This window comes from Patella vulgata, chromosome 2, assembly GCF_932274485.2.
Source record: "Patella vulgata chromosome 2, xgPatVulg1.2, whole genome shotgun sequence".
Taxonomy (NCBI): Eukaryota; Metazoa; Mollusca; class Gastropoda; family Patellidae; genus Patella; species Patella vulgata.
Genome location: NC_065880.2, coordinates 46,879,463 through 46,899,226, shown reverse-complemented (window position 1 = coordinate 46,899,226; position 19,764 = coordinate 46,879,463). Strand labels below are relative to the sequence as shown.

At 34.6% G+C, this 19,764-nt stretch overlaps 1 protein-coding gene across 4 annotated transcripts in view; it reads left to right on the top strand.

The window, feature by feature from the left end:
• LOC126812381 (neuronal acetylcholine receptor subunit alpha-10) overlaps positions 1-16,263 on the top strand; it is a 51,099-nt gene extending 34,836 nt beyond the window's left edge. For all 4 annotated transcript variants that reach the window (XM_050538755.2, XM_050538757.1, XM_050538756.1 and 1 more), the window contains exons 4-8: positions 5,349-5,458; positions 8,307-8,761; positions 10,028-10,114; positions 12,897-13,015; positions 13,414-16,263. In XM_050538755.2, the coding sequence (XP_050394712.1) occupies positions 5,349-5,458; positions 8,307-8,761; positions 10,028-10,114; positions 12,897-13,015; positions 13,414-13,866 (1,224 nt within the window). In that variant the 3' untranslated portion in view covers positions 13,867-16,263. The remainder of the gene's footprint in view (positions 1-5,348; positions 5,459-8,306; positions 8,762-10,027; positions 10,115-12,896; positions 13,016-13,413) is intronic.
• Positions 16,264-19,764: the final 3,501 nt, after the last annotated feature.

Here is a 19,764-nt window from a genome sequence, read left to right as displayed (position 1 = left end):
TGAGACGTGGCTTATGCGAGATGTAACACTCGTCGAGGTTAAAATGTAAAATCAGGTAAAAATAAATTTGGCATTAAACAAAGACTTTACATCGTATTTTCCGCCTTGGGTTTTACTTTTCTAGCATTATAGTATAGACTCGAGGGTGGGGTGGGGGTTCTGTGTACATCTCCCTTTTACAGCTGAAAAATACACTATTTTGCCAAATTTTCCTCCAAAACAACTTTCAGTTTGAAAGTAACTCAAAATCCAAACAACTATCATACATCGAATTTTGTAGATAAAGCAACCAAAATTGGTCAAAAGTTTCTTTAAATCGACTTCCAATAATTCCACGCATCATAATCAAGATTGAGGGTATTGTATAGTCACCGTGGGGTCAAATGTCGACAAAAGTTACCCTTATCACCCAAAAGTAGTATTAACCTTAATTGGCTAAACTGGTCTAGCATTGAATGTAAGTGTGATATAACGTTTGTTTTGGTGTATATGTATGGGTTTTTGATAGCAAGCTATCTTCAACTATATTCAACCCATTTTAACTTGACAAAAGTAAGTGATGTATTATGTCTAATAGAAATGAAATGAAATGGGGTTTAACGTCCTACTGTTCAGGTTTTTTTTAAATAGCAAGCTATTTAGTGGGACCATATTCAACCCATTTTAGCTTGACAAAGTAAGTGTTGCATTATGTCTAATAGTAATAGAAATGACATGAAATGGGGTTTAAGTTCTGTTCGGCTCCGACTTGGATAATGAAGACGGTATGTCTAATAGAGTTTTTGTATGGATCTTTGGTTTTTCAGTCATGACATATCACTGCTTTATCAGTGTATTGTCCACTTTTACCCATCTAGTTGGTTAATTAACATAAATTCAAGATAGCAGCCCGAAGAGCAGTGAAATTTACTAGAAATGGTAAGTCGCAACCAAGCGTGTCTCCTCTACAGCCGACCTTATATTTTCCCCAACCAACTGTCTCCTCCCAAACAAGCCGGGATCCCCCCCATCCACCGAACCAACCGTATTTCCTCCCAAACCAACCGTATCCCCTCCAATCAACCGTATCCACTCCCCAACCGATTGTATCCCCCTCCCCAACCGACTGTTTCTCTCCCAAACAAACCATATTTCCTCCCACCGACCTTATTGCCTTCATAACCGTCCATTTATCCTCACAAACCAACTATCACCTCCGAAGTAAACCCTATTTCCTCCCACACCAACCATATTTCCTCCCAAACCAACTGTATCTCCTCCACAACCGACCTTATATCCTCCCCAACCAACTGTCTGCTCCCAAACATACCCTAATAACTCCCAAACCATCCGTATATTCTCTCCAACCGACCTTATTTGCTCTCCAGCAGACCGTATCTCCTCTCAAACCGACCGTATCTCCTCCCAAACAACCATATTTCCTCCCAAACCAACCTTATCTCCTTCACAACCCGGCATGAAGAGACAATGATAGTGGGACCACAACCCCCAGGTCCGTGACCATTTATCGGGGAATAAGGTTTGGCGATTTTTTCTGTTAGAAGGGACTCTAGTGAAGATACTTGTAGTTTACTACCTTTGAAATTTACGGGCTATCTCCAGGAGAACCGAAAATCCAAGATAGAGGTCAACAAATGGTCTGAAACTGATGGTCGGAAGTGCTCTCGGAGGGGTGCTGTAATATTGACGAACAATGTATATCTATTTTTTTATGGTCGAAAATTTTTTCCAAGGGGGGGTGGGGGGGGGGCATAACTTTTTGTAGATGGAGCGCTATTGGTTTTCAGTATCGCTAGATTTTTTAGAACAAGGGAAGGGCAGCACGAACGAGGGTCCGATGTTTTCATTACGGCAATGGGAATATGATGACATTAGAGTGGGCATTTCCATGAGTATTTGAAGTAATCCTTTCAAAATCTTTTGAGGGCACTTTTTCAGATGAGAGGGAACTTTTTCAGAAGGAAGGACACACACACACACACCCCTATACCCTGATAGGAAATCTCATCAAATTCGAGTTTTATCAATGATTTCCAGTTTTTTTCGCTTTTGCATTCATGAAGTCAGGGTGATGCCGGGTTCATTATTTGCCCCTACCGCCCCTACCGCCCATTCTAGTATAGGGCCTATGTAAAATCAGATGAAATAAACCTTTTACAACAAAGGTAACAGGAATAATTTCAAATTATAAAAAAAACTTAATTTTGATTTCTCTCTTTGATTGGATTTCCTATGAAATGGATGCCTGGCAACCAACCTACCAAATTTTGTTGAAACCCTTTAAAGAGTTCACTGGGGGTCCAAAATTAGCTCAACCCACGTGCTTTTGTACCAAAAACTATGGGATCGAGCAATTTAATCAGACAAGATCACAACAACCGCAAGCTAAGTAACATTCATGCCACTATTTATCAAAATTCCTCAACAATTTAATTTAGACTAAATCTGAACTTTATCATCTTAAGGGGATGGAGATATTCATTCAGCCATTATGAAAAAGGCGCTATAAAAATATATATTACATATGTCATTTCGCCAATACTGTTTGTCAAGGTCATTTTCAGACCATTTTGGCCTCCATCGTGGATTTTCGGCTCTACCGGGGGGTAGAATACTACAGATACCTTCACTAGGGTCCCGTCTATCAGAAACCATCGCCAAACCTTGTTCGCCGATAAATGGTCACTAATCTGGGGGTTGTGAACCGACTAGAACGTAGGTTTTCAAACATGAATTTCAGCAGTACAATAATGGACCAGTATTGATTTTAAAAAATTAAATAACCTTGTAAATAATTGATGTTAAACCGCCTTATGCAATATCTTAGTTATATTTTTTCAGACAGGTTCATGGGTCTGATGATCAGTTAAGTAAATATAAATGTCTGTTATTTAAAGGATTTCGTATCAGTATGTCTGGTCTGTCACACGATAAAAGAAAAGAAATCAGAAAAATAACAATGTAAAACTACGGGGATTATTTTAGTTCTATGAAAGATTCTCTGTTTAATGTATTGAACTTTCTTAGACTAATGGGTGACAACGAGAACTGGGCTAAGTAGATATTTTGCAAGATTCAACTTTCTTAGACTAATCCAGTGACAGTTCTGCTATTATCCTTTTCTGGAAGTGGGTTACTATGGCCCAGGCATCTGGTGCACGGACTAGTCCAATCAAATAGAATGACGTTGACGTAAAACGGTACTCATACGGAACACTTACCCAAAAATGGTAATTGCCCCGCCCTAATAGCCGACGTATTTAAACTTGTAATATAAATTAAACAGCGCCATCAAATTTCCTTTAGACATCGTAGAGCGATCCTAAAGGAACGTTAAGCCGCCTCGGGCTTCTAGCCGGGATTCAGACATCATTGGCGTTCTTAAAGGCCGGGATCCCAACATCATGCGGGGTTCTTAGAAGGCATACCCACAGCCTCCTCGGATTAGAAGCTGGGACAGAGATGACATGAAGTGTTGAGGGACATACCTTTAGTCGCCTTGGCTTAGAGACCGAGGGAGATCATCATGTAACGCCACAAAACACAGGATAAGTGACAGGGAACTTATATTTAGCTTATATTTAATGTCATAGCTGTATGTGTAGTTTCCTGTATATGACCTTTGTATTACGGATGTTATAAAGTTATATAAACACAGTTGTAACAACACAGTGTTCCAGAGTTATTGATCGTTGAAGTTTTATACACAACGTGAAAGTCCTGATTATACATTTGTCACTATAGTGTCACAACCCGTTTTCTGGAGATCCGTGACTAGGATAGTGTCGCATCTAATTTCGTTTTGGTACCGCGACTCGGGATAGTGTCATAGAGGGTATTTAATTCAATTCCACTTTACTGGTGCGGTCTCGTCTTGCCCGACAAAGACAAGCATCTAGTCGTTAGGGTGGGATAACAAACTGGTCTTATGTAGTGTATTTACCTTGATTTACAGTTCAATTAAAAAGATCAGCTCTTCAGTCAGCTTATAGGGGATTGGGGTGGCCTTGTCATCAAGAGTATCACGCTTCGAGCTCTATCTGGCCGGACACCTCTGGCTTAAAAGTGTGGTTTCGATCACTAGTGTGAGTGTATGTGGCTTGGGGATAAGGGCAGCTTCTGAACCTCTGGGGTTTACTCCGGGTACATCACAGGAAAGACACGTACCATAAATGTACTAAAATGAGACTACTTGTCTGTAATAAACACTACAAAAGAAAAAGTCGGTGTATAAAAGGGCACCAGGCGGCACATCGGCCATTCTAGATTTGTTATTAACCCTTTGAACCCGAAGGACCAAATGTCCTGTCGTGATATTGTAGTGCCTAGAATATGAGCGGCTGGTTTTCCGAAGACAGCCTTTGGTTGTTTACGACCAGACACCCAGGGACTGGCTTCACAAGGTGGAATATTAGAGATAAACGAAGAAAGCAAACTGTTGTGCCCTCAATTGTAACTTATCATTCCTTGTAAATTTCATTGCCCTTCGGGCTGTCATCTTGAATTTATGTTAATTAATCAAGTTCGATAGGTAAAAGCGGACAAAGCAGTGATATGTCAGGACTGAAAAACCCAAAGATCCATACAAAAAACTCTATAAGAGATAATACAACACTTACTTTGTCTCTGTCCTTCTTGACGGATGTGAATTTTGGAGTGTTATTTAGAAATTATGCAAATTGGGTCAATTTAAAAGACACACTTACACTTACATTCAATGTTGGACCAATTAAGGTTAATACTAATTTTGGGGGAAAGGGGTATCTTTTGTTGACATTTGACCCCACGGTCACTATACAATACCCTTAATCATGAATATTATGCATGGAATTATTAAATTTCTCTATAAGGAAACTTCTGACCAATTTTGGTTGCTTTATCTACACAATTCGATCAGTGAGAGCTGGTCAGATTTTGAGCTACCTTTAAACTGAAATTGATTGCTAAATAGTGTATTTTTAGGCTGAAAATGATAGTTTATGGCACTGAGCCATGTTTAAAACATGTTATTTATGTCTAAACATGATAAGTAAATGTTCCATTTAAATCAAATGCTGCCAACTCCAAGAAAACTGAATTTTGCTATTTTGACCGATTGGCGTCAAGTCATCATCATTAATTTGGCTGTGCAGGAAAAATGTACTTGGTCGGGGAGTGTTATCCAGATTTTCAGAATATATAGAACAGGAAAATCCAAAGTTTCGCTGTAAAAAAGAAATATATACAGGACCCCCCCCCCCCACCGCCCCCAGTCAGCACTATTACCCCGAAGTCGAATTTCTATTGTACTGCAATGTGGTCTAACTAAGAATATAAAACTACTCTAACAATGTTTAAATATATTTTAGTGGTGGAAAGATAGCCATATATATTGGAATGTTTCTGATTATGGTGGAGTAGAAAGTGTTAGAATTCCATGGGATAAAATCTGGTTGCCTGACATCAAACTATACAATTAGTAAGTATTGTCATATTTTAAAGATTCGGAGCAGATGATTCGTTAATTTTTATTTGAGTATACACCGTTGTGTCAAATCGAATCAGTTTGCTGTTGACTTTCCGAGCAATTATCTCACAAACTAACGATACATTCCTGGTTACGCCTGAACCTATCTGGTTTTGTTTGTAGATGACTTCAACAACTTCTTTTTCTCTCAAAATATGGCTGCCAAAGGCTGTAAACACTGTTAAGCACCATGCAATGATTTTCATTAAGTCGACCTTCTTTGTGTTAGTTTAGGTTAGCTTTTAGTGCAAGCCGTAAACGTCTTGTGATGCACGCCGTTTTTGTTCGGCATCGATGCGTTATCATTAAGCAATGGTTATATGCGCCACCGTATACAATATTCGGACATGTGGGAAGCATATACCTCTATATGGAAAGGAATATGAAAGTTAGTGTGTAGAATATAGCCATGGCCATTGTAAACCTACCATCTTGTTTGTTTGTTTCTATCTTCTTAAACCATAATATAAGAAAATAAACGAAATTTCATGGAATTAATATTCCTCATTGCCCGAAAATAGACCCCCACATGACACGAAATATCATAACTAACTGCTGACTGAATAACGAGTGTTATGGTATATATTTCTGCTTTTGAATACATTTAATTAAGAAATATAAGTAAATTATACTAATTAAGTTAGAGCACTAAGTTATACACGAATATAAACAACAAGATGACGACATTGTATTTGACCAAAATAAACGAGACTAAACAACAAGATGACGAAACTGTATTCGACCAAAATGTTTGAGTCTAAACAATAATATTACGACATCGTATAGACCAATGTGATGATTCAAATATTCAGTATAGTTAATAGAGAATTCGATTAAAGGAAATGCACAAAATGTATAACGCAAACACCAATTGGTTTGGTAATAATTATGATATACCTTTATTATAAAACACATCAAGATGAAGCCTAACTTGCATAGATGTCTTCATAATCGGCTTATCACTCGTTACAATTATATATCTTGATTTATCTTGTATTTATTGAAACTGATCACGACAGATTACAGGTTAAATTAACACCCAAGACAATTATTCTTAAGTAATTTGCACGGAGAGACAGACGTAAATGAGAGACTCACCTAGCTTAGTTTGGAGATAGGGGAGTGATTAAGAAATTTTAGCGCCTCCATTCCCTTGATTAAAAGCACAAACGTGCCTTTTGAGATACAGTCAGGTCTAAATATTAGAGCCAGCTACAAATTTCGTCAAGGTCGCGAGATGTAAATCGAATTAAGGCACGTGATTATTGCCGAGTTTGTTGGTTAGGGTAAGGGGTAGGGTTGGGGTTAGCGCTAGCACTGTTTACACCTCGTGACCTTTTACCAATTATTTAGACCTAAAGTATGCTGTTAGGGACCATTGATAAAAACGTTCCAAAGGAGTTTCTCTTGAGGTAATTAAATTCGAAATGTGTCAAATGTGGTCTTTTTCAAAGTTAAGTTAAAGATTTCGTAAAATATTGGACCCTTTTCTTGTCCTAATTAGCATTTTCTGAATATCCGCAGCTTATTGTACATATATTTTGTTCTAGAATTACTGTAGTTCCTCCCCAACACTAATTATTATTAAGTTTGATAAAGAAAACATCTGGTAACTCCAGCCGTTGCCATTTGTTTATATTTTATTCGTTATCTGATATTTCAAAAATGCACAATCTGAAATACAAATACTTAACAAATTAAGATGCGCTTGAGACGTTATGAGGGGGACGTACTAATCACTTTTTATGTACAAATGAAATGGGGTTTAGCGACTTACGTTCTTGTATCAACCAGGCTAATAAAGACGGTAATATGCATTACAGTACACAGTGGGGAAAATTGTGCCCTGTCAGCGATGCTACGGCCTATCTTACTTTGATGTCCAAATGACAGAGGGTCTTTAACATGTCTCATGGGATCTCGGTTTTACACCCCATAGGGAATATTACGTTGCGAAAAGCAGCTATTATGCGTGCACATGGTTTTGATGATAAACAGTGACTGACAATAAAATCACCCTAATGATGTCATATCCGGTGTCTTAATTTTCAATTTAAAGTCAACATTTTTTTCATTTCGGCTTGTGCATTTTCGAAACTATTTAATATTAGATAACTACGACTGTAGTTCTCCTTTGATACCCTAAATTAACAACTCGTTATGCTCTGAGTAGATATTTGTTAGCTTTCAGGGGCCGTATGCATGAGCAGAGCACTTGAACTCAAATATTTTAAAGGTGCGGGCTCTTCAATGCCTGGGCTTTAACATTTGTACTAGAATTTTAACAAATTCAGCCAATTTATGGGCTTCATCCATGGTTCAAGTTTTCGTGAATATAGTCCTAGGAAAATGTATCAATTAAAAGGGCATTAGGCAAGATTAGATAAAGAGCTGACAGTTCTCGCTATAATAGTTAAAAAATAGATAATGAAAACAAAATACGCTCAAAATTTCTATCAAATTGCTTCACTCTGAACCGAGATTATTAGCCATTGAATTTTAGGCTAGTCTCGGTCGTCATTACTGACGCTGGTATGATAACAATGAAAGTCTCGATTATCCATTTATACGTTGAATTATCCATCACTAAATGTATTCAAATCCAGTAAATATCCCAGGCTAACGATAACATCGAGAGTTGATGATGATGTGGATAAGTTAATTAATGTCCAGTTAATAAATTAGATAACATTTCAGACCTAAAGAAAACCCTGCAATAGGCAGATTTAGCTCTTGAATAATGCATTTTTAATACCTTTTATAATGCGACTTTCTTTTATTATTCTTTTTTGTTTAACAGTGCTGACTTACGACTTGAAGAACAAAGAAAACCACTATGTGTATTTCGTAATGATGGGATGATACAGTGGATGCCTCAAGTGGTCTACCGTAGTTCCTGTCCTATTGATGTTTACTACTTTCCTTTTGATATACAGAATTGTACATTAAAATTTGGTTCATGGACTTATAATGGTGATAGAATGGACGTGGACTTTTATGAAAATAAAAACTATATAGATTTAACTGAATATGTACCGAGTAATGCTTGGACAATCATAGACGTACCGGGAAAAAGAAACGTTCACATTTACAGCTGTTGTCCTGAACCCTACGTCGATCTAACGTACGACCTTGTATTCCAAAGAAAAGCTACCTTGTATAATTATATTCTTATATTGCCCTGTGTGCTGTTGACGTCTATTACCCTAGTGCTGTTCTGGATTCCACCAGAATCACCAGCTAAGATGCAACTTGGTAAGCATTTATTGAAAGAGTTTTTTGTTTTAGAATTTGACGCTGTCTGGGCACAGTGTGTGGCGTAAGTCCGCCTTCATTAACCCAGTCGGTGTATGTAGTAACGCAGGACGTTAAAACCCATTTCATTGTGCTTTATAGACCAGATATTTACAGCATCAGGGGCGTTTGGAGAAATTCACTAGGATGAACGAACGTTCTTAGGATAGCACATTATCAGAATTAGCAATACATGTATTTAAATTAAGATAAAATGTTTATGGTGAATAAGCGTTATTAGTGAAATACAATCTCCAACTTGTTTTAAATACGTAAACAGAGAATCGGAAGTTCCCTCTTCCAATCTAGCTCCCCAAAAATGTCTTTGTAAAAGATTTCCTTTGTCTACAAAAATGAAGAAAACCAAACTAATAAATAAACTCCCCAAAGACAACATAGCAAATTCAACCTTTTCAACATTATAAATTATTGGCTTGTATTTTTAAATAACATGCACTAAATTGCAAAAACTCAAATCTAAGGGGGATTTCGATTGTAAATAAAATAACACGTTGGCGGACGTTATGTAACCATGCAATTAAAATATGCAGATCAAGCATTAAACTCAGTAAATATCTAAAAATCTTTTCTGTGGGATCGATTATCGGTTGGCGCATCATTGGTTTTATGTAAACGCCATTAAGTTTTGAATACAGATTGCGGAGAAATCGGGTCTATAGCCTATTAAGTATTGAATGGCTTATCTATTCGTGAATAGCATGTCATGTCCCAATGAGATTTTGTTAAGATTCTGATCAAGTTGTACAGTCATGGTCTCTTAAGAACTGTTGATGTCTGTTTAGCGGAAATAGTCTGAATGACCAGCATAACATTTCTCTCGTAATTAGCCAAGAATTTACTTAAATTGTAAACGCCAATCCAAGACAATCTATAATAGAAATTCTTAACAATTCTTTTATATTGGCATAATATATACATCTATATGGTCAACTTCGTGACTATATTTTAAAGGGCAATCTAATTAAATTTAATTGTTAACTTTTCCCCGTTTGTTCCGGTTACAAATCCATTAACATCTTAAGATACGTTCAAGAACTTGACGACAGCTAACGATACATTCGACTTGATTGGTAGGTTGGTATAGTGTAGAACAATCAGGATCTGCTGAATTGTGATTTGATCCTATAAAGATACAGCCTGAAATCAATGGCGACTGAAAAGTCTTTCAATTCGGCCGTTAAATATTTAACTTTTTTTTATTTTCAGGTTTAACAGAATTTATTGCATTCTTTGTGTTATTAAAAATTCTAGAAAAGAATTTACCACCTGGTTCTTCCGTGATGCCTTTACTAGGTAATGTTAAACATATAACATGGACCTGAACTCCAGGATAAATAATAACCATATTGGTTTTATGGATACAGTATCTACTGTCAAAACTAATATCCTATAGAAAAATATATAAAAAATGTATAGATATATATTTATATGCTATAATCAAATTTGAAATATTATGGGACATTGACAAAGCACAGACAGAGCAAACTGTACACGAGTACAACACGGGCACGGTAATTCTGTTTTAAACTAAATAAACAAATAATAAAAAAGATATAACGAAAATAAACAAGAAACATATTAAACTGTCTACCCGATTAATTTTGAAGTAGCTGTCTCGTATGTATCAATCACGGTTTACTCTGGTAACTAAAAAAAACATATGGCTTGTGTATAGCAAGTAAAATCTCACACTTCGGGCTGTTGCGGTCGAATATTCGAATGAGTAAAGTGGCATATAGTTTCGAATGACCGAGTTTATGTCGAATGGACTTTAACCCTATTCTCCTTCTCTTTTAACATCTTACACACCTCAATACCCCACTAAAGGTATTGAACCAAACATGACACCCTTACTGACATTAAGTAAAAGAGGGTTTCTATTGCGTGCCTATATTTCAAATGCAAATACCTCCGATATCTTTATTGAAAACTTTGAACAATTGTATTGCGTGACATTAATTTGTTGGGTGTAAATTTCTCCTTTTTTTCTTTGCAAACAAAGGCATAAATGAATGGCCTTCTGCTAAGCTGTCACTATTTGAAGAAATCTGTTCTTTGAGATTACGATATTTCCATTTATTTTTCGTTCCCGAAGGAGAGAATGAAGAGAGAGAAATGATTTCGCTTCTGATCTCTACTGTTTTTGTTTTTATTTGGTCTTTGTCGTCTATATTTTAGAAACAGTTTCGATTTACTGCAATCGAATAATGAAACGTCTTGTTCTTCATTTTTTGGTTATATTTGGCATACAAAATTTTACTCGAAATACAAAGATTTGAAAACATAGTTTTATCTGTTCAAATAGTGTGTTGATTTCAAATTCATCTTTTGAAGAAATTTTTGTTACATGGAATTGGAATGCATAGGTGTGCAATGAGGGCACAAGTGGTATAACCACCTCGCCATTCAGTTCAGAGGATTTTAAAATTATAGCTGTTAACTTGGTAGTAAAAGCTGCCCCACGGTCCACAATCTGGTGTGTATGTGGATTGGTGTTTAATAAGGAAGACTAGAGTAGAAAACATGTAAATAATTTGCGTTATGTTGATCAAGATAAAATAAATCTCGGTAAAGTTCGTTTAAAGTTGTTCCCCTTTCTAATACTTCTCTGTACTATGCCTATATATGAGTATTGGGGGCATACAATCAAGTAGATGACCCCGGGCATCACCACACCCCGGCCCGTCATTGTTTAATATCAAATGCATACAAGGACTAATTTGCCTGTGAGCTAGTAAGTATAAGTGCACTAATGACCCCCCCCCCCACACACACACACACAAAGAAATGTGGATTATCGTCTGGTTGAATTTTTGTTCTGGTTTTAAAGCTGCCCAGTTTATCGAAAGGGCGTTTGCATTAAGAAATTATATTACAATAACTAGATTTTAAAAGAAAATTAATTCATGAGATAAGAAAACTGCCTTGTACCAACCCCCACCCACTCCCAGTCTGTCTGTGATTTTGATTTTACCTACGATTACACTGGAATTACAACAAACTCCAAAAATACGAAGAAAAGTGCAAGAAGATAAAAAGTCGGTTGAAATACGCTGTTGCACAAATGTAGAAGTATTTTATTCACCGGGGAGCGTTAAGAATGCTAAACTGAACTAAAGTATAAAGTGATGCATATTCAAGCATTTATTCACAGCGTGCTATTCGCTGGAGGCAATCATTTACTGATAATCGGGTTACAGTGATACTGCCGAGTTCTCATTAATTTCACACTATGTATGTTAACTTATCTCTATCAAAGATATAGAAAATACATTTTTTTCTTATATTACTAATCACCTTGATCTATCCATCAAAATCTGACTGTCTGGCCATGGATCAGCACAAATTCTTGTTTCTTATGGTCATTTTGCTCTTTGTGAAATCTTTTGAGGCTGAAACTATTTTGGGTAATCTTGTGCTTGGGTGCCACCGCAGACATATCTCTCTTATGGTCATTTTGCTCTTTGTGAAATCTTTTGAGACTGAAACTATTTTGGGTAATCTTGTGCTTGGGTGCCACCGCAGACATATCTCTCCCCCGTACATCTCGGAGAATATTCGAATCCATACATGCATACCTATCCACGATTTCAGAATCCCTTGCCAAGATAACATACTGGTTGGTTAGTTTAAGGATATGTTATTACTAAAAGGATCGAACGAAAGTTATAGAAACTTACAAAAGCTGTCTTTTCTTAATAAGTACATAAATCTGTTCAAGGTAACAAAGAAATAGAAAAGAAATTATCTCAAGTTTAACATAAATGATAATCAAAAAATAACACTTGAGAACTTTCAATGGGTACAAGCATTCTGAAATACTTAATCTAATATTTCTGCCCGGCGAATTCTGTTTAGCACGGCAACCGAGCGATTATGCCGTGCGCTCAATGAATCTTTGACTTATTCTATATTGAAAATATAAGTTACAATGTTGTTAATGAACCCAAATAAATGATAGTAGTTTACCTGCTGTAAGTCAAAGTCTATTCGAAGACCTTTGAATATCAGTTAATGCTTGTATTGTTTGCTAGGCTGTTGTTAATTTATTAAATATGAATTATGCATATTTCAGGTACCTATTACTGTCTTAATATGACAATTATAACGTTATCATCTTTTCTCAACGTCATGGTTGTGAATTTAAATCATTATGGGGCAACTCGAAGTCATTGTCCTGAACCTATCAGATCTGTGAGTAAACATTTATTAATTATAGTTATTGATTAGTCTTGGCCGAATGACAGACGTCCGGACGACAGAACGAAGCAGAACGAAGTAAATGTTTCGAAATATCGTTCATTGAAAAAGAGCCGAACTTATATTTTAACGAATACAAGAAATGTGAAGGTCACTTTATGTTCTTAGCCCAAACTGATGTAGTTTTATATGCCGTTACTTTGGCAATTGTTTTTGTTTGTTGTTATAAAGGGTTTATTTTAATGGGTGGTGTCCCGTTAGTTATGTAATGTGTCTGGTCAGTAGGTAATGTTAAAGTTGTGAAAATACTTGTGCTGTTCCAGGCGTTTATTTTCGTTCCGTCTTATATAAATTTTAAACATATGACACAATGAATTAATCTTATTTTGCAGCTTCTTTTTAATTTTGTGGCCAAAGTATTATTTATGGACTCATTAGTCAGTCCGCTACGCAACATAAAACCTTTTGCCGAAGGCCCGGCTGGAAGTAGCCGTGTGGAAACACCTCCTGATAAATGGAACCCGGATCCAATGGCGTCTACAGAGATGTTAGTCCATCTACAAAAAGATTTGGCTAGAAGCGGTGGACCGTTATTCTCTATAGATAAGCAACTCTGTGAACTAAGAGATTTCATCAAGCAAAATCGTAAGCGTTTGAGCGAGCGTGACCGCAAAGAGGCCATGATGAAGGAATGGAAAGCCGTAGCCCTGATTTTAGATCGTATTTTCTTTGTTATATATTTGATTATTATAGTGGGTTCTTTAAGTTATACCATCCCTGTCCTAACTTCTGTTAGTAATTATAATGCTACATCATTATTAGTAGCTGGGGGTAAACCAGGTTAAATTTGTTGATAACAAAACAGCTTTTTATACCCTTTTATTATTTTTTATTATTTAGCGGAATATAAACTAATTATTGAATGCTTCTTGAGGATGTTGAAATCGTAGATATGATCTTGTGTTCTGATATCTGGATGACATTCAGGAAATTGTTGGTTTTTTTTTAGAGATTTCAGGTCAATACTACTTCCATTTTATCTGAGATCTGTTCTTCGTTTCGTCTATTTTCACATTTATGAAGAATGTCATAAACATAAAAAAAAATATATGAAACGAAAGGAAGAATATCTTAAGTTTTTTTTTTACATATTTATAGAAAATACATTTTATTTTCAAAGTTTAATATATCGTTTCTAATATTACACTACTTTCGTGACCCTTTTTGTCTTAGTCCTTATCTTTGAATCCATGTCATGTCGGTAGTTTTGAAACATAGTTTTCTGAAACATTGACGAAATTAAGCTGATTATTATTGGTAATAACAATGAGAGTAAAAGCGATGAACTCTTTGGAGGGGTGTATTATATCTTTCTTATAAAATGCTGAACATATTTTAATTTTAAAATAAATGTATTTAAAAAATTTTGTCTATAAAATTATTGTTGTTTTATTATTTCATCTCTCTATAATGTGAACACCCTCTAGGAATGGTATATAATATTATTTACCTTTATTTACATTAGTTATTCAGTAAATGTTGTTTACATATACACCCAATGATTATTTGTCGGCTACAAATGATTAAAACTGCTGATTTTCAAACTCAGTGTATCTATAAAGTGATTGGTAATCGATTGTCTATTCTGTATAATTAATAATCGATTGTATATTCTGTATAATTATTTATGAATATCATAAATAATCGATTGTATATTCTGTATAATTATGTATGAATATAATAAATAATCGATTGTATATTCTGTATAATTATGTGTGAATATCATAATAAATAATCGATCGATGTACAAATTATCGTGTTTGTGCCAGGTATGTTTAATTACATTTCATCTAATATTGTAAAAATACTATTTGTTGGATTTTACCGAACTGTTAATGACACAGACCGTAACTTAGAGCTGGAGACCATATAACGTAAGTTGATCAAAGACGACAGAATACAACGGTATTTCTTTTATCGTAATATATCAGATTATAAAGTATATGGATAACACGAAATAATGGTATGTTCGATCATCTTTAATGAATGCATAACGAAATCTAGTAAACTTATTATTATTACTACTTTCCTTATACTGGGGATTTCACTGACAAGGAACATAATTCTGAACATTCAAAGTATTTGTAGAAATACGGTGATTCGTACACATTTGATCCATCGCAATTGTCGATCTAGTGTCAAACAATCACTCGTGGAAACAGACAAATGATCATGAGCACCATAGTACGCCTTGCATATAAAATTTATTGCCCGAGACTGTCTCTCCATTGGCTATAAGTATATGTAACATGTAGAACACCTGATACCATTTTTCATTTTCTAGAACACTTCATAATACTTTTTATTTTAAAAATTCACATAGCTTACAAACACAATTTATTAGCGCACATGAGATAGTTATAACTGTGATATAATACATTCATTTTTTTTTAATTACACGAATAATAATGTCTTATATCTTGTTCACGATAATTACGAGTTTTAGCCTTGAAGATATTACTCATAATATATTTTCTTGCCCGGTCAAAATTTCGCTCATGACACACTTCATACCGTTTGCCGGTTTGTATTAGTTCGGTTGCTGCAGAAAAACAGAACGGTACATTCCGTTTCATTTCATTTTATTTCACTTCTAGTATCGGGATATTGTAAGAGTTTGCGTATATAAAATATAGTCTGTAATATGACGTGGACGCCGAACCTAACACTGCATTTGCACTTCGTTATTTGGTGAGCATATTTTTAATGAAATAAAATAAGTAACCGTTTATTTGTATAGATATTGTGCAAAGCAGTATTAATACTGATGTATGAAACGAAACACAAGGAAATTCTTTTGATAATACTTTGTGATATTAACGTTTTATTATTTATTTGTGTATATAAGATTATTTTTATAAACCTTGATTATACTGAACAACTTTTCTGATTTAAATAAGCATATATATTGGATTTCGAAATATGAATATTAATGCATCGGTACCTTCAAACTTTATTAATGACTCCTTTTGTTGATCAATTTAATTATATATCAGACATAAATCGATGAAATTCAAAATATTTGATTAAATCTAGAAATGTAGTGTTGTTTCATATTATTTAATGTAAAATATAGAATTCTTTTCACTGTATATATAACCACCACATTAAACCACCAGTTATTTATCTAGAATTGTTTGGATTAAGATGTATATACAGATTAAATAAATTGATTAAAAACATTTCACGTTTTTCTGTCCTTTTTTTCTTTAATAAAGATAATTAAAGGGAGATAATTATCTAACCTTCAGATCAAAGTTATTTTAATACATGCCGCAGGTACAGACTTTCATCATCGTCATCGTAAGACACGCTTCCATTAGTTCTCGTGTACATGTGGGATACATTGATTACCGTTCGTGTTATGGTGATGATAAATGTTAAATTTATCTGTTGGTTCTGACGCATGGTATTTTGAAGGTGCGAGTTCCTGTAATTGAGGGTCAAAATCAAATACACTTTTTTTTAAAGCCATGTATTTCAAAATTATACGAAATTGCTATTTTGTTTCTATGCTAGCTATGAATTGAAATGTATCGCTATCTTATAAAGGTAATTTTGAAAAGGGAGTTGACGTGGAAATTATCCACCCTATGGAACGAGACAGATATCTATGCCCGTAAATCCATAATATTCAGCAGACCTATCCTATAATAGACACACAACAACATGGAGTGATGCTCTATGTAATTGTAGCACCGGCGTTTGCGTTTGTAATACGCAGCCCAAATTTATAAAGCGTAACTAATACATTACTACAATAGTAGGTTTATAATAATATTATAAACATACATTTACATTCTAGTATTCAATAATTAGCTAGAGCAGTAATTTTACTGTTAACACATGCTACCTCAATGAACCAAGGGGTAATAAGCTTCCGTGACCTCAGCATAAATTAAAATCTGTAATCAGTTATATGTTCAAAGACATAACAAGGATGAGCTTCCTTTCTTTCTTTCAGTTCATCCGATTCTTTATGCTTGCCATTAGGCGAAAGACCGAAGGAAATTATCGTTCAAGTTCGTTGCAACAACCTCTGTGGGAGATTTTAATTTTTTAAATTACACGTCTCTTTGTACTAATTTAAAAAAACAGATCTCCACACATTCAGCATGTGCCAGTATTTAATAATTATTTTTTAAAAATGGAATTCTTTTTAACCTAATCACCTAAAAAATAAACATTACACGCGTAGGAATACGCGCTATGATCAATGCCGAGTGCCATTTTGGCCAATCAAAATAAAGAAAACTTCTATCCCCGATCCTTCAATCATGGCGTACATAGTCAACAAGGAGACATTTTTCTGGCATTCTGACCAGAAAAATGAAGTGCCTTATTCATCCGAACGCAACACAGCCCTGCAAGTTACTGGTTTTTAACGACAACACCTGGAGGCATTGTGTGGAATATTCAAAACAGTGGCAGACTTTGGATGGAGAAGAAAAATTTAAAAAACATTGCAATCACGTATCGAGATGTGTTCGAACTCGAAGGTATATGTGTTTGTATGTTATTATTAGTTATTTTCTTATTATTATTTTCTTAGTCTTAGTATTTAAATTTTTTCTAGGCTGTGAGTGTTGTTAAGAAATATATAAAGTACTTGTTCACAATACATGGTATCACGCAAACCAGTGGTGGGCAAACTTTCAAGTTTTAAAACAAAACCGAAGCCTAAACTGGTGAAGGGCAAAACATTTTTATGAAACATAACTAACAAATTACATTAGTCATTAATTACAATGTCAAGGGTTGTGAAATATCATTTTCAATAAAGTAATATTAGAAATATGGAGTACAGCACATAATATTTAAAATTACATTCTTATTAGAATCATTTAGTCAGGTTCCATGGAACTTTGTCAAATTTATATTCCGTCGGTGATTGGTCTAAAACAAAACCTGCCGTCTTGTGGGAGCATAGTTTGGAATAGCCTTTACAGAAAAATCAAAGGCAATTAGTCTAAGCCGTGAAAAGATCTGCAAAGATTATTGATCCTACAGGCGGAAATGCTATTGCATTGCTCAAAAAAAATTTAGATGTAGGGATCTAGTGGGCCGGTTAATTGGGCTTCGTAGTTTTAGGCGATATATTCTAGTATAAATATCATGCAAGAATTATAGTTTAGAAATTAATATTCACCCAGGAAGTCTGAGCTAAGTTACTATATTACTGGTAATATATTGTTAATTGAGCAAAGATAATTTAATCTATGACACAATTGTATTAATTGTAGATGTTCGTGTAAAGTTGCTGCTCTTTCCTGTACAGATCTATGTGGATGTAAAGACTGTCAAAATTCCACACCTACACCCACAGAGATGGCTATGGATGATAAATATGATGATCATGATGATGAAGAAGAATGTTGAATGTAAAAACTATATATAAAATAAATAAATATATATATTTTCATTATTACATCAACAAATATCTGTTATAAAAGTATTATTATTTTTTCCTTTTCTTTAAAATGATTTTCTATCCAAATTCTTTGTACACCTTTAACCTGGCATTACTAAAATTAAAGCAATATATGGGAGCATGGATTTTATCCTCAGTTGAATGCTACATTCTCACATAGTTTATAACTCTTACATCAGGGATTTTTTTTGTGTCTGCCCCTTATGATCGGCTGAAGTTTAGTGATTTTTTTTTCTCTTGATTTCTGATATTTTTAAAATCAAGTTATTCCATCAAATTATAATTTTGTTTTATTTTATAGTAAAACTAATGTTTTAAATCTGTATCATTAGTCGAGTTTAAATTTTGAACAGTTTTACAATTCAAGTAATCTTTGTTAATATTGAACCTATCATTGAACTCCTATAACATATATTAACCATAACAAATTCATTATGCATATTTTGTACACTTTAGTCCATGAATGATTTAGTATAATTATAAAATCAACATGTTTTATTAAATTTTAAAATGACTTTGTATATATGTTTTTACATACCTATTGTATGCTGATTCAAGCCTATAAATTCATATCTTATCAACAGAGCTTGTACATACTGTTTTTTCCATATTCATTTTCATTAAAATCAGAACTTTTGTCAATTAAAGTCATTACAGTAATATTTAATGTTTAATTTTTGAACTACATGTATTGAAAATCTTAACTATTTCTTTATATATCAGACATGTGCAGCATACATATTTATTTTAGTCTATTATGGTACATTTCTTTATCAGTTGTTTGATGTTAATTATCAATGAATTAGTGTATGTGTAGTGTGTACATGTGTGTGTGAGTGTATGTAATATATACTATTCAAAAAAAGTAGGGGATATTTGATTTTTAAGTGTTATTAAAGTCACCTAATGAAACTGACGAAGAAACAAATGACAAAATGAAATGAAGTACACATTCATTGATTTATTCCAAATGATCGTTAGACTAAGTAAGGCACAGACTGACCATTATAAGGGTAAAATGATACCCGGGGTCAAACAGCAAAGTTACCACAGCATCACAACCAAGTCAGTAACGGGTAAATCCTCCTCTGTTTGCCAAACAAGCATTGATCCGACGTGGCATACTCCTAATGAGACGTCTAAGGTCATTTTGGTCCAGATTGTCCCATTCCTGTTGCAACGCAGCAGCAAGTTCTTGGACATTGGCAGGACGTTGTTGACGTTGACGTAACCTCTGTCCAAGCATGTCCCA